Source organism: Austrofundulus limnaeus, unplaced genomic scaffold, assembly GCF_001266775.1.
Source record: "Austrofundulus limnaeus strain Quisiro unplaced genomic scaffold, Austrofundulus_limnaeus-1.0 Scaffold114, whole genome shotgun sequence".
Taxonomy (NCBI): domain Eukaryota; kingdom Metazoa; phylum Chordata; class Actinopteri; order Cyprinodontiformes; family Rivulidae; genus Austrofundulus; species Austrofundulus limnaeus.
In genome coordinates, this window is record NW_013952516.1 from 725099 (window position 1) to 741030 (window position 15932).

The following is a 15932-nucleotide window of genomic DNA, read 5'->3' on the forward strand; positions in this document are numbered from 1 at the left end:
TATATATATGATTCAAGATGGCTGCCACATTGAATCAGTATTAACTAAAAAATGTTGAGCTAAAATTTGCTGCGACAGTAGCTGAGAGTCATTCACGACATATAATCTCATGATAACGCATATGATTGAGCAGAATGTTGTTTTTAAGGTTTGACTAAAATGACTAAAATTCTGTTATTTTTCAATATAAAATGATCTTAGTCTAAAATTCTGGCAATGTCATGGTTTTTAGAGGTAAAATCCAGGTGTGTAAACTGAAACAAGGAGCTCAAGTAAAAAAGAACAAATGTAACTACAAATGGTCAGAACTTGAGAAGACACAGAGAAGAACATGGCGTGAAGCACACACAATGCCAGACTACAGGTGAAGTGAAAGCTGAGGGACTTTGTGGACAGGGGCTGATGAGTGGACTAGGTAAGAGCATACTGTACATGTCAAGTTGTACAGACTGTCTGGAAATTATATGGATTTAACATAAACTGACTGAGGTAGAGTGAACTGATGGCAATGGGAACACTAAAAAATGACTGAAAAACATAGAAACCAATAATAAACAAACAACAAAGGAAATAAATCTAAATCAAAACCAACTAAAAGCCCAGATCCTGACTGACATGAAAGGTCTCAGGTAATATTAATTAATCCAAGGTATGCTAGGAATTTGTATTTTGTACCTGCGTTCGTAGTCCAAGTCTCCAACAGAACCGTTCATGAGCTGATTGGGCGTCCACTTCAGCGTCATGATGTCAGCCGTCTGATGCAAGGAGAGATAACCTGGGATAGCCTCCATATCATCCCTCTGAAACAGCCATTAGCACAGATGTTCAGATTAAAGACGAAATGTAAGAATAAATGAGAACAAACTGGGAAAAAAGGGTGCAGAAGCTGAACAAAACAAACATCACACCTAAAGCAATTGTTTCGGATTGTGACAGAGATGAAGTGTTATAATAAAAACCCAATCTTGGAACAGGCTCCTGAAGCCTYTAATATGTAGATATATGATTCATTACTTTAATACACCATGTCAGGCTCTTTATGAGAAGTTTTATTTTTAGGTGCTGAAGGTTTAGAGCGTTACCGGTTGTACGAGCACGTTGTTCTTGCCGAAAAGCAGCGTAGCCCTGTTGTTCTGGTGCAGAGACTCCACATATTCACGAGCTGACGGGGAAGGGGAAGGCCGCTCATCCATGCTGCTGCTGGAATGTCGCTTCTGGATCTGAACGGACACGATTAACGCTGAATCAGAGAGGGCAGTGATGACTAACACACATTCGTTCATGTGCACCGGTGCAGCTGCACCCTGACCAGTGTTGTATTTTTTTTTTACATATACCACTCACATCTACTAAAAAAAGTACTGTGATCTGAAAGATGGGCTGAGATGACTGGGTTCACTGATAAAAAAAGCAATTGAACGAGTGTGAAAGGCTCAGACACGCTCTGTTCCTTCTCCTGTCACGCTCTGTTCTTCACTTAATGCATCCCAAAAGCGAAGGTCTGCCTCTCTGCGCATGTGACTTAATCTGTCAGARTTAAAAGCAGAAGGAGCCTGAGATTTCATACTTACACACAACGCAGGTCTCTTGGTGGGGGAATCCTGTCTGCAGAGGCCACTGTGGATGCGATGCCTCTGAACCAGCTCATCAGCAGACGGGTCCGTCCAGAAGTGATCGGCCGTTTTCATCTTGGTGTACTCCAAAGCACACGGTCCAACTGTCACAACGAAACCGCACAGCGAGACAGGACTAACACGATCAGCTTTATGTGATCCTGACCCTTTAAGGAAGGTGCTGTGAAACTTGCATTATTTTCAGAAATGTCTTGTGGCTTGTGCAGATTGAACAAATGGCACAAAAACTGCAGTATGCTATAACGTTCTGCTCCGCATGTTTTCAGGTTGTAATAGATTTAGCAGCAAATGTAAGGAAATACATGTTTGGTTGATTATATTTCATTATAGTAACAATGCTTCTTGGCAAGAAATCTTATACTGTCGAAGAGGCTTTTTAGTTCCCTTTCAGTGGTGTCACATTTGTTAAAATGCATTTTGTGGGTTGAGCAGCAGAGTTGAGTGTGTTGGTTGGGTCCATTTAAGACTAAACAGCTTATACTGCTAGTGACTCTTTTTAAATGTTGTTTTCTTGGATTGGACGATTGAAGTCTAAAGAAAGAAAACATCCTGGCAATTTAACAATTTATTAATTTAACAGCAGAGGCCTCAGTAGAATGTGGGAGAACCACACACTTTACAACCATAGAACCAGTGGTGGGCAGCACTAATCTAAATATTAGTTGCATTAACCCTAAAGCATTAACTCAAATATTTAGGTCCCTTAATTCTAAAGCACTAACACACTAAAAAATTTAGCAAAAGCTAATTCTAAAGCACTAATATAGTCCAGCTGACACATGAAACATTCTTCAGTCAACATGAGGCAGTATTTACTGTGTGCAGTATGTTGTCACTAATGCCCCTTTTCCACTAGTGCCACTTAGTGTAGTGTCGGTACGGTTCGGTACGGTTCCAAGCCATTTCCATTAGGCCAGATCCATGGAACTGGCACTTTTTTAAGCACCTACTTCATTGTGGTTCCAACAGCCCCAGCTGACACCAAAATRCGACGTCAAAACACTGTTCGTCACTAATTGGCTAAATTTTTGCAAATGTTTAAAATTTCAAAAGTTATTCATCAAATGTGTTTCCACCTCTCATTTTTCCCATTAATTTTTATTCAAAATACCTAAAAACCACCTCCACCAACTGCCCAAAACACACCCATTGGAACCGGACTGGAACATCAGTTGAAAACCAACCGGTCCGACCCGTACCTACACCGACCGTTCCGACAYTACACTAAGTGGCACTAGTGGAAAAGGGGCTTTAGTGCCCTTGGTGGGCCAAATGGGAGTCACCCGCAGGCCACATTTGGCCCATGGGCCATGAGTTTGACATGTGACCTTGTAGATAAGCRACACATATGAACAAAATGTGTGACAGCTTTCACCCTCAGCTATTACAATAATGTTGATCAGTAACATTTATAGACCTCAGTTAGTGCTTCTAAATTTAGCAAGTGCTAATGCTCTAATGAATTTTTAAAAATAGCAAAATCCCTAAAGCACTAATCAAGAAATTAGTTCCCCTATTAGTGCTTTAGTGCTTTAGGGGAACTGTGCCCACCACTGCATAGATACCAGCAGCTTGGTATCACACTGCTGGCATCTCATTCTTCAGCCAGCATTTGTCAAAAATCAGCCAATAAGAAATGCTGATCAATCTGGAACAAACAGCGTGCCCAAGCTGATCCCACAGATTATCCCATTATGGATGGGGTTATTCCATCGTCCCCACTGACAAACTCTGGATGAAGTGGTATCTGATAAACCCCACTCTGTAGGGACAAGCGTTGACCTCTTGGAGGATAAAGATCGGTCCCAAACTGTAGAGATATGGGATTATCCCTGGTTGTTGTCAGTACCAGAAGTTCAAAACAATAGTCAATAGCTAAATAAGCTGTTTGGTATTAGCAGAGAAGATTTGTTAAGGTTTTTGTGGCACAACTCACAAATGCATTTTCCTGACAAATGGCARCACCAGTTAAAGGGAAATAAACATGTTTTCTTGCGGTAGAGGATTTATAGACAATCAGCATTGAAATCCCAAAGAAATCAACCAACCAAACCCAAATTCCCTCCCTTTTTGTGCTGTGTTTACCACAATGCATATAACTTCTTACAGTGTCACATATTATTACCCAACAATGATGCCAGAATAGGTCCATCCACAGGGTCCATGAGGAAAGCTTCTTTCTCATAGTATTTACTGGAAGAAAAAGGGGAATTTTGAGGAGGCCTAAAAAGCTTAGAACACAGGTGAAGAACATGTTCCCTGTCTTCTAAACACACCTGCTGTTCTCCACCAGGAAGAGGACAATCTTATCCAGCACTTTCTCGAACAGAGCTGTCCTGATCCACAGGTTCTTGACTCCCGGCGGGTTGAGGCTGGGCAGCCGAGGCAGCTTCCGCAGACCGTCTTGACTTTGCAAGCTTTGGCTTCGTCTGTATAAGAGAAGTGGCATTAGAGGTTATTTAGAAGCTCAGAAAAGAAGAACAAAAAAAGACCCGTCAGACGAGTAGCCTTTTTTTATCATTCGGAGAATCAAACAGGCTTTGATGGGGATCTTTTTGAAGTCCGCTGTGACGTGAGAGAACAGACTGTGATGTTTGCGAGTCTCACTTTGTCTCCATGATTTGCTCCAGCTCTTGGGCCTTCCTGCAAAGCTCCTCAGCTGGTGGGAAGCTTTTCCCCACCTTCATGAAGAGCGCCGCTATCTTGTTGCTGCGCAGAAATCCCGCCGCTCGCCTTTTCAGCCCATGCAGAACACACGCCTCCACTGCAGCTGTGTGGACAGAAACCAAAGGTTGGGAAAATCGTCTCTTTATTTGATGAGCAAAAGGATAAAAAGCCCTATAAACTCATTAGAAACAGCATCACTGTGGGAAAACAACAGATCTGAGTACAATATGTGAGTTCTCCTGTGCTCAGAGGAACCATAAAAACCATTCTGCTACATCCTCACGACTTTTGGTTTTGTTTTAATAACATTAAGGATGACCTATGCTTGAACTGAATTCTCAGGATTATGTGTCTTAATCTCAGTAAACAGTTCTGCACACATGTTGACATGTTGATACGCTCGACACGCTGCTTCCTTTCTGGGCCTACGTGGCAGGGCCTGGCTGCCGTGTTGACATTTGAATTTTTCTGTTGGGGCTAATCCCGTGGCTCTGTTCACATGGGGTCAGGAGGAAGGATGGGGTTGCCATGGCAACCCCCGTTGATGGAGAGATGGAGCTCTGGGAGAGAAGAGCAGAGGGAAGGGCGGCGACAGCTCGTGGCGACGGCAGCCTCTTCCTTTCAGCCGTCCTCGCTGCCGAAAACGCAACTTCCTTCTTTCCTTCCCTCTGACGCTCTTTTCTCTTTTATCCTTTCCTTGTGCCGACCCTCCTGCACCTCCTCATCTAACGTCATTACAGGAGCAAGAAGGTAAATGTCAGAGCCAGGAGTCCCATTAGAATGTCTCAAATTATAGTTCATGCCTGCTACTCCTATTATCTTTTATGAGTGGTCTCAAATGACAAAAGTACATAAAATAAAAATCCAAACATTTTCTGTTTTTTTATTAAAAAACAAAACAAATGAAAAAATATGACAAATATGTTTAGTAAAATCCACAAATCAGCATTTTTTACATGCAGCAATGTCAGCTTTTTCAAAAGAAAATCACAAAGGAAGCAGAAGCTAAAACCAGCATTCAAACATGCCACAAATTATAAGTTCATCGTGGACTAGTCCTACATGGAGATCCCACCTGCTGAAAACAGCCAAGGCAGAAAATTGTCTCTAATCATCTTGTATCTGTGGCAACTGAGGCTGTGAGAGTCTGCTGCCAGTGACACACAGCTGAGCAGCTCAACATTCAGATAAGACAACAAATCAACAAGAAACATGCAAATGAAAACAAAACAGTTAATGATGACATTTTTCATCTAAACTTGACAATATAAAATACACGCAACATTGGCAATATGTGTAAAAATCTATTTTTGTAGTACTTTTATCACTCTTTTCTGCAATGAGTAAACAAACTTTCTAAATCACTATTTGTGGCTCCATCTTCATTGGCAGGAAGTGATTCAAATATGTTTACTGATACCAAATAACAAGACAGATCCTCCAGTCAAGTATAAAACTGAGATTTTTTTCCAAATATTTTCTTTCTTTCATTGTTTCTTCGCTCAGTGGTGATCTCTGAACGTCGACGTTTCATTCAGACACATCCCGGGCAGCTCATAAAAGCAGCCATGACGGTCGAGGTTAATGGCTCCCCAGTGAGCTAACTGAGCTCTCCTCCTCCTCTCACTCCGTTTTCTGACAAGACCACAGCTGGGGAAAAGTACACAACAGAAGCTGTGAAGAGGATCACAGGAGGAAGAGGTGGAGGAGGAAGAGGAAGAGGCTGGTAAACAACATAGCAGGAGGAGGAGAGCTCRTTCTGAACCACCGATGTTTGGAGGTTTGATATTAGCAGAGGAAAACACGCGCCTTGATCCCACAAATGATCTCCACACGGGAGGCCAAGAAATTTGTGGACACGGCAACAYAAAGGCGCTGATGGAAACACATCAGACACACCGCCGTGCTGACCGGAGGGTAGGAAAAGAGACCTTCAGCGACACTAATAAAACCCAGTGCTCTAAAGAAATATTTTCCTCACTCTCTTAGAGTGAAACATAACTACAAATAGAGACGTGAGTTAAGCCGATTACTGGAGAGGAAGGTTGTTAAACATAATTTAAGATGGATTTATAGGTTTTCAGGCGGTGCTTTAGACAGTTTACACACTCAGACTGAGGAGAGCTCATGTAGAAACACAGAATATGACACAAAGCTGAATATTATCAATATATTCCTATTTTCTTTTGATTTTTCTCCTTCTACAGTATTTCTACAATAATCATTACTTAWCTGTTTAATGATGTAGTTGTGTGTCACTGGTTGGTTCATAGTGTTTCCTCGCTCTCGTTAGTAAAAAAAGTGTGATTGTCGCTGCCTTTCAAACAAAGTTTCTACAATATAATTGTGCAATTGCATTTTTGCAGCATTACAGAGCAGACATATAGTGACTTGAATTTTTCTCCATATTTCGACATTTTTACAAAGAGCTGCCATGACAGGGGCTCCTTTCTTTCTCTTCAAGTTAACCTGAGTCAGTGTTGAGAAAAGAATTCGCTGTTCTGTAAGTGTTTATCCCTGCATTTTGTTACGTTTATTAGAAAAAATATTGAGAATGTTGTTTGTTTGCACCCATGGCTTTGATCAAATAGAAGATCTCACTTTCTGTGCTAAAGTGAGAKTTGTTATATTTTCACACTAAAGCCCATAAATAAATGTGATTCTTGATTACAGCTCTGATTTGACATGTGGGCAGTGTATTTCTCATTGTGTTCAAACTGAGACTTAACAGTTTGATTTGGAGGCAGGAGCAATAACACTTGATGAATTACTGAACTTGAAACCTGTTATTTATTTATTTTTGTTTGTTTTTTTAGAATTGACTTATTCTAACAGCACATTTTTTTGTAATGAATACAGCAGATATGCTGGACAATAATTGCTGTATGTAACTACATATGTGTTGTATACTCTGAGTTTATTAGGAGTGCAAAAAAAACTGAATTTAGTCTCTCCCTGTGCTGCAAAGATATGTTTATAGTTTGCTTGAGTCATAGTTTTCAACCCATTCAGTTTTCTCTATTTTGCATGACGTTTTCTGAAATATTACATCAAATTATTTGTGACTGAACTACCACATGAGGTCTGGACAAATGCTAAATGTTTTTTTGGTGGGTGTGAAGCAACTTTTGCATTTACAGAGAAAATAAGTTGCTTTGAGACGCACCTCAGAAAGAGGGTGAAAGAGGGGCTTGTGGAGTTACAACTGGGAAGAATTCAGACCAAAGCATTGCAGTTCCACTTTATATAGACTCCAACTGAATGATTTAAATGTGAAAAAGAAGGATTTAGTTATTCATCAGAGAACCAAAGCAGCCAGTGGCCAAAAGGATGGTCCAGCACAGAAGAGCAACATCATCAGGACAGGACTCTGTGGTTTGCACTCATTAGCAGGCCAGCGGTCACTCTTTCACGGATGAAGATGTTCACATCCTCCATAGAGAGGAWAATTGGTTTGAGAGGAGTAAAGGAAGCCATCTTTGTGAAGAGAAACCAACCATCATTAAACAGGGGTGGAGGCCTCCATGTCCAAATGKCCCCCTGCTGTTTTTGCGAGTATGACTCAGCCCTCTGCAAACAATAAGTGGCCATCAGGACACTAACGATCAGTCGTTAGGCTGATGGTCCTCCTTTTGCATGTGAACCAGAAAACTGGTTGATCCACAAAGATACTGCTTTTAAGACTGAGTTCGCCTGCAACTTATCAGACTGAGGAGGTATTTTGCATTAAAGACAAAACCTTTCAACAAAGAAGAACTCATCCAAATGATCTGACTCAACCTTGTTGGGTTTTTCTACCTAGGTTATTGAGAATATATCAGGACATTTGGTAGCTTTAGTTTTTTTTTTGTTTGGTTTCTGTAATAATGCCATGATGTTAGGTTTTAATACTTTCCCAATGCTCCAGGTCATTAATCGTGTTTCCATCCAATTTTAATTCAAATTTTGAGCTAATTTTAATTATTTCGCAAAAAGGAAAAAATTAAGAAATGCGAATCAAACGGAGTTTCCATCAACTGGCTTGAAGCGAATCAATTACGTCATATGCATGTGCGTAGTAAACAGGAAGTAACCGTCGCTAACCTCGCAGGGTCCACACATCTCAGGATAATGGAGAGAAGTTATCAGGAATGCGTTGCTACTATCAGGAAAGTTGTAATTATTCTGTTATCAACTAGTTTTGGCGATGTTACTGCTGTCTGGAGACATAGAGAAAGAAATGCAATTTTCTTCACGTTAAGGGATTACTGAGAAGACGCAAACAGCGGGAGGAGGGTTATGCTGCCAGTCGAGGCTGCAGCCGACCCGAAACTGGTACCGGTACCGAGGAACAGCTCATCAGCTACGTGAGGTAAATGTTCGCTACGTCACAACTTATTCGGCAAAAGTGTTTCCATCTCTGCTTTTGCGCATTAAGTGTTTTTTGAAAACCCCAAAAACCACCTCAAGCGAGCGTTAAAACTTTTTAGCGAATTGAGGATTTTATTTTSGAATTTTGYTGTTTCCATCTGACTTTTTTTCGCATTTTTAATGCAACATTTCTAAATGCGCATCAAAAAGCCTTGATGGAAACACACTTACTTTTTCCCTCTGCTTCCCCTATACAGCATTTTATGGTATGTTTATGATTAAATTCACTAAAATTACTTTAAAAGAAAAATAAGCAGTTTTTGAATAATTATTATCAGTGTGGTTTTAGATTTGGACATTTKCCTCGGATGTTTCCTACCAGAGAAAACCTCTTGTGTAGGTGTCGAAACACAGCTCTGTTATAGAAGTGTTACACAAAAGCTGTTTATTTTTGGACACTCACCACAAAAGGACACAATGTGGCTGCTGTCTTCGTGGACAAACTTCCTGGTGACAGCTTCCTCCATAATCTGCTTCACCTGTTAATGACACGGTACATGCTGGATGACTCACACATTAGTATGCCACAAGTGGCGCAAACAGTCTGAGGGGCTTGTTGGTAACAATTTGACTGAGTGGCAAAACACACTCAGAGGATAATCAGGACAATTCGTGACACCAATGCACGCCCGTCAGAAAATATAATAGAAAGAGAAAGAGAGAGAGCTTTAAAGAGTTATGTGGAGGAAAAAAAAAACTGTCTGGAACAAAGATGGTGAGTTTAGCTGTGAGTCATCATTCTGAGGACTTCTGGGAAATGGAGGTTGATTTGGGGTGGAGAGATAGAAAGACACCCCCCCCCCCCACACACACACACACACATACACACCTGTTTCTGAACAAAATCTCATCAGGGTTGACACGATCTGCTCTGTCAAACTCTGATAACATTTGATTCACACATTTTTTTTCTTCTTCAGTTTTCTGAGGTCAGATCATAACAAGGCAAGTCTGATGAGTTTGATTGTGTTGTCACGATGATGGTGTCCCTCTCCTCGCCGACCCCAGACCTGCCACACAACCCATCGGTGAATCAATCGCTCTGGTGACTATGGAGACGTTCCCCTGTGTGGGCACCCGCTCTGCGAGCCGGAGGAGAGGGAGGGGGAACATGAGCCTTCAGACACAGCCACCGCCACACAGATAGCTGTAATTTCCTGCCGAAATGAGTCTGTCCACAGTGAACATATGACACTGCCAAGTTCATCATCTGCACACACAAACACCCTCCTTAACACACACACATTAAGCCTGTTGTCTGTCTTTTGGCAGTAGTTGATAAAAATTCTTTCAACGATGGTACATTTTTCTGCTCTGCACATATTCATACCTTTTATTTCCAACCTTCACACTGCCTTTTTCTATTTTTAAATTTTTCTGTAAGGCAGCTTGATTTTCATAAAGCGTCTTATTGCCCACCAGTRTTAGTTTTTATGGCTTTACAGCGTGATCATAAAGTTTCTGCATTAACATTTAACTTGCGAAGATTTCGCACGTCTGCCAGCCGACTGAACTCAGATCGTTCACACTTTTCATTTTAAAAGTGCGCGGGATGTCGAGCAGGTGAAAACACGGTGTGTAACTGCAACAAGCTGCTGCCAAGGTTGATGCAGGTGCAGGTGCTGAAGGAGAAGCTGTGTTTGGAGAGAACATCCCAGCAGCCGTCGCCCGACAGAAGCAGTAACATCATAAATTCATCACTTTATCTCGAGCAGGAAATGTCCTCAATGATGCGTTCAGAAATTGACTTCAGCAGAACTGAGTCAGGAACACGAAAATAAAGATGTGAGCTGGTTGATGGCACGTGTAGTGCTGATTTTCTGTTATTTCACAGCTTATATCTCCTCTTCCTAAAGAATACTCTGTAAATAAAAAGGTAGGTCAAAACACTTAAGTGTGCTCAAATCCTTGCTTCTATCAAATACTTAAATATCTAAATAAACAACCACTAATCAGACAGCAGCTGCTACCCAAAAAATAGGAAAAAAATCAGTGCCATTGTACTTTTCAAGCTGAAGCAGAAATGATTCACGCTGCCAACACAGCAGAGGCATCAGCAGTCTGATGAGGCGCTCAGCAGCTAGACTCATGAATAAACTTCCATTTAAAAAAAGAAAAAACATTTACGCAAACATATAAATCTCAGGGGTGGGCTTTTTCCCCCCCTCTGCTTCTTCTGAGTGTAACTAACGGACAGAAACTTGATTGATTTGCTCACTTGTGCTGCCTCATCTTTCTGCTCGTCTCAGCTGAAAGGCCCTCGGAGGAGTAAAGTCTGCTAAAGTGTCTGAGCACAGGCAACCTGCAGGTTTCTATGGAGATGTCACGAGTCTCGCAGTGGTACGCCTTCTGCCGAAGCGATGCATGAAAAAAAAAACATTAATTCATCTCTCTCATAAACAAGGATGGCTGCAGCTCCCTGACTACAGTCGCTAAAGACATCTAGAAGTACAGCGGCGACGTCGTATCACCTCCCACCCCCCCCCAGACGTCTCTCTGTGGGTTCATTCAGAACAAACCAAGCCTGAGGTGGTCCTACGGGGTAACAAGCACACGTTTTCACTTGAATGAACTAAAAATGACACGTGTGGAGTATTGGCAGTCATTAAACACCTCTGTTGCAGCACTTATCACTGCAGCTTGAAGGAGGCAGCGTCCCCGATAAAAGATCTACTCAACTCCCCAATTAAGTCCTGCAACAGCGGAGAGGAAGAAGAAGCAGAGAGACCGCCTCAAACACAACATTACTCAACCTTTCTGAAGCCACGGAGGAATGAACAGAACAATAAAGAAAGAATTAAATTGCGACTGTTTTTTATGCAAATCTGTGTGTGCTAATTAAACTGATTTAATGCTGAAAAGTCTGATTTTATAACCACTTTATGGACTCATGTACATCTTGAACTGGACTTTAAATTATTCAAGTCAACTGAGCAAAATGTCCTCACTGTATAATGTAAATATTTTTTCAATCAAACACCGGAAAGCCTATTGGCACCTGATTGGCAGTGCCTGGGGGTACCAACTGCTCAAAAAAAAGCATCAGTAGCAACAGCAGAGTAAGGTGTTTGGCAGAAAAGACTTGGCAAATTTATGTGAGCAACCCACATGCTCAGCTCTACTGCTCATCCCACAAATGCATGTTCCTTACAAATGTTGCACCATTTAAAATGGAATTTAATAAGCTTTCCAACGAATAAAATTACCAAGAAGCATTGTTACAACAAAGAAATAATCTACCAAATACAAATATCCATACTTTTTGTGCTTAGTGTGACATTAGTTGTTGGCTGTGTCCAAATTCAGAGGCTGGGTCCTCCGAAGGACCCGGCCTACTCAGTCTAGGTGGGCCGGGTCCTTGGTAGACCACGAAGACCGGAAAAAAGTGGCTGTGAATTTGGATGATCTAGCCTCCCGTCTTTACTCCGGCATACGTCCTGTCACCTATCAACTGTGGCAACGCTAAACAGAAGCAAAATTAGATCGAAATTAGAAAAAGTATGAATATATTAGCATTATTAATATCATAAAACAAAAAAATTAGCTTAAAGGTAATATTTAAAGAACTAAGGTACATGCATGGTTATTTTGCTTGTTTTATTTTTGAGGAGAATAACATTAAAAACATGTCTATATGACAAAAGTCTTAACAACACAATCACTTGAAACTTTTAATTTTTATACTGCCAGACTTTTATTTAAAACTGTTCTCCTTTCCTTCATTTTGTCCGCCATTGCTAGCATAAAAAATATCTCCAGTCGGCCCACAAAGCATTATGGGATAGTGTGGGCCAAGAAGGATCCATCGGACCAGTCCTTCAAATCGGGGCAAAAGAAGGACGCATTTGTTGGCTGCATCAGTGAAGTCTTTGAATTTGGACAGCCTCCAGTGCTGTGCTGCGACATAAGCAGCCAATGAATTTAGCTTTCGGAGGGCCCAGCCTCTGAATTTGAACACAGCCGTTGTCTGTTTTTAATAGAAGCTGCAGTGCTGTAAAAATATTGCAAAAWGTACAGCTTCCCTTTCTGTGCAGAATGCATGGACGGTTAGGCTGTGAGTGTTCAAAGACATAACTTTGAACTGAATAGTTTAAAAAACTTTTTTCACGATTCCCCCCAGCAGTACCTCCATGACCCCTGGGGTTGCGACCCCATCATCTGTTGAAGACAGAAAACACAAAGTGATTCAGTTGAATTAAAAGTGACGAAGGCCATGTACTCTTATATTATCTTCTCCAAAAGCTTCTGATGAATAAATTCACCCACAGGTCAAAAACGGCCCAACAGTCTCAAAGTAATCAGTGTGCACAACGACGGTAATATCTAACAACTTCCCTGTGCTCCTTTCTGCAGAAGGAATTAATCTAATCTAACCTACATTAGTGTTGTCTCTCATCAACACGTTCCCAGAAAYGAAAAAAAAAATCACCATTAGCCTTAAAACAAAGAATGAAAAGGTTTTACAGGAGCTGGCTTTTAAAATATGAAATAGGAAAGTAAACAGTGGTGCTCTCTTTGTCTCGCTCCTTTAGCAAACACAGGTGTGCGTCTGCGTGAATGTGTGATTTGCAAAAAGACGACGAGCGGGGAGAGGATCAGAGCACGACACTGTGACACGGGCAGACAYAGAGAGGCTTGGAATTAAAGCCGAAGCAAATTCGAGTTCTTATTCAAACCAATTTTGTGTCAGAGAGTAATTTCAGCCGTGGTAGGTGCACTCAGCTCTYTGGATAATGGCCCACATCCAGGTACGTCTGAGCAGACTGATGGCAGGAAACCAGCTGGACGGAGAGCGAGCGTAAACACACAGCATACACACACCATATGGTCCAACCCACATCGAGGCATGATACTCAAACCAACAGAAACATCTAGGCATGACAGTACAAACCAAGCAACAAAACATAAATACAGACATGCAAACTATAATATATATTATGTTTTTAACTCTTAATTGCTCAAAAAACAATCTTTGTTTTTATATTTATACAGATCCACTCATCCTAAATAGCTAAGGGAAATTAAAAATACAAATAAAACTAGCCAAGCAGGGCCACCAATTATTTTTAGAGGTGTCCATCATCCCCCATGGCCACCCCCTTGGTTGCGCCCCTGGRTAGWGTTRGTATTGGAAYGACACACATAAGATCAGTRAGTTGTTCAAAATATTAATTTAARAATATAAAAGCATGATTTAGKTGAGCACGTYATGGGCCTCAGAAGCATACTKCTACTCAAAACCCAATTCAACAACAGCAACTCTGCTTTTTTATTAYCATCATTCTAAATCTGGTTAAACTTTTTAAAAATAGAGCTTCACATTGTTCAGAATAAATTAGAAGCCATTTTAAATCTGTTCTACTAGAAAATGATTATAAATGATTTGTAACAATGACAACAATTATTTCACATCTCTGGAAGAATTTAGAATCATTTAGCAAACTCAAAACCAATTAGAAGACCTAGGAAGGATCTGCAGACTAATTTGAATCAAACAGACAACAGCAGAGCCTGATTGTTTGAGGTGTAAAACAAATTTCCCCTTAGATTTCCAAATTCATTATTATCTTGTTTGGAAATCCAAATTCCACCATTTAAATAGGATTTAAATTAAAGAATGATAACAAAATGTCAGCAGTATTGGATGTGTAATACTGTATTTCAAGAAGAAGTCATAGAAACATGGAATAAAATTTCACATTATKATTGTATACAATGCTTATACACGTATAATTCTTTAACTTGACCGGTGGATTATTGGCAGTCCTCGTTAAGAACTATGGCCCATCCAATTTGCACTTGATTTCCAGTACAACAAACAGAACCTCTGTGTAAAAGCCATGAATGAACCTGAGCGAGACCACATGTTTACACAGAATGAAGTTTTGAATCATGGGCGGTGTCTGGTATCCACAGATAAGACCCCAAACAGGACGCAAAGGAAGACGAATTAAACCAAAGCCTTATTATTTTCCTTTCACCAGAGCCAGAACCTGATTATTGTGGTTTTGTTTGCCAGAAACAAAGTTTAGTAACAGCCACAGCAGGCTGAAATTACCGGTAAGGTCAGAAAAATGACAGCAGAAGATGTGTTCTGAGGAAAATCAACAAGCCTAAGTAACAATCAGACCAAATAAAACAAGTAATTCTCCTTTATGACTTATGGCTTTACTTTCTGAACAGTCAGAACCGTAGATTAGCTGGAGAGCTGCCAGGACTGGCAGCGTTTATTGGAAAGGATCAGCGAACCTTTTTCTGAAGGTAAACAAACAAAACAATAGTAAACACACAGGAGAAGCTCATGTTTTTGTGTCAATAATAATTTGTCTATTTTCTAATTGAAATTCATCAGGTGCATTAGCTTACAACTAAACACACTTTTGGATTAAATCTTTCAATATGAAGTGTTAGCTGCAAACTGGACTAAACTTGAACATATTGTAGGTTMCTTAATAAAGAATTATTGGCAAACAATCAAAATTTAAACAGACTCAAATACAAAACGCAGCTGGTTAACAAGCTAGCTTTAGCAGTTTAGCAGAACAAACCTTTCACTGAAAAATAGCATTCAAGATCTGAAACTTGATGTTAAAAACTGGTAAAACTTTTATAAAATTAAGTGCTATTTTGAAAAAAAAAAAAAAGAACGAGAATAATCAACAATGCCCCTATTTATCTTGAAAATATTGTGCTAATTGGGCTAGCCTGAAGCTTCATGGTAGCTCAGCAGGATAATGTAGCAGCAACTGATTTTTATTAACAAAATATTACTGTAAAAATGAAAGTTTTATTGAATTAACCTTCCTCCAACTGGATGCATCTCATCACAAGTCCAATTTTATATCAACAGGATTACTTCGACACACCCAATAACACATGTAATATTCTCATGGAAGACTTGAAACTTGAAATATATAAATATTGCAATTTTTTCCGCCCGTAACTTAATTTAAAACTAACAGCAGAGACCTGAAGGTTTTGTGAGCGTTATGGTCCTCTGCAATCATCAATATCCCATAAGGAAACCCTATCAGGGTCAGCCGGACTAATTTATCATTCAGGATCTGCTTTACTCTGAGAAACCCAGATGATCAAATCATCACTGGAGCTGCTTTCATTTTAGCTTTCACTCACCACAACACAATCTATTACAGAGAGAGAGAGAGGGAGGGAGAGAGAGAGAGAGAGGGAGAGAGAGAGAGAGAGAGAGAGAGAGAGAGA

The 15932-nt window shown here is 40.5% G+C and overlaps 1 protein-coding gene across 1 annotated transcript in view; it reads right to left on the minus strand.

Annotated features, from left to right (window-relative positions):
* Nucleotides 1–9190, minus strand: part of sgsm1a (small G protein signaling modulator 1a) — a gene marked incomplete at its 5' end in the record, with an annotated part of 25333 nt that extends 16143 nt beyond the window's left edge. The window contains 7 exon segments of the mRNA XM_014014370.1: nucleotides 676–800; nucleotides 1083–1220; nucleotides 1572–1717; nucleotides 3760–3827; nucleotides 3911–4063; nucleotides 4242–4404; nucleotides 9115–9190. Of these exon segments, the coding sequence (XP_013869824.1) occupies nucleotides 676–800; nucleotides 1083–1220; nucleotides 1572–1717; nucleotides 3760–3827; nucleotides 3911–4063; nucleotides 4242–4404; nucleotides 9115–9190 (869 nt within the window).
* Between the last annotated feature and the right edge of the window lie 6742 nt (nucleotides 9191–15932).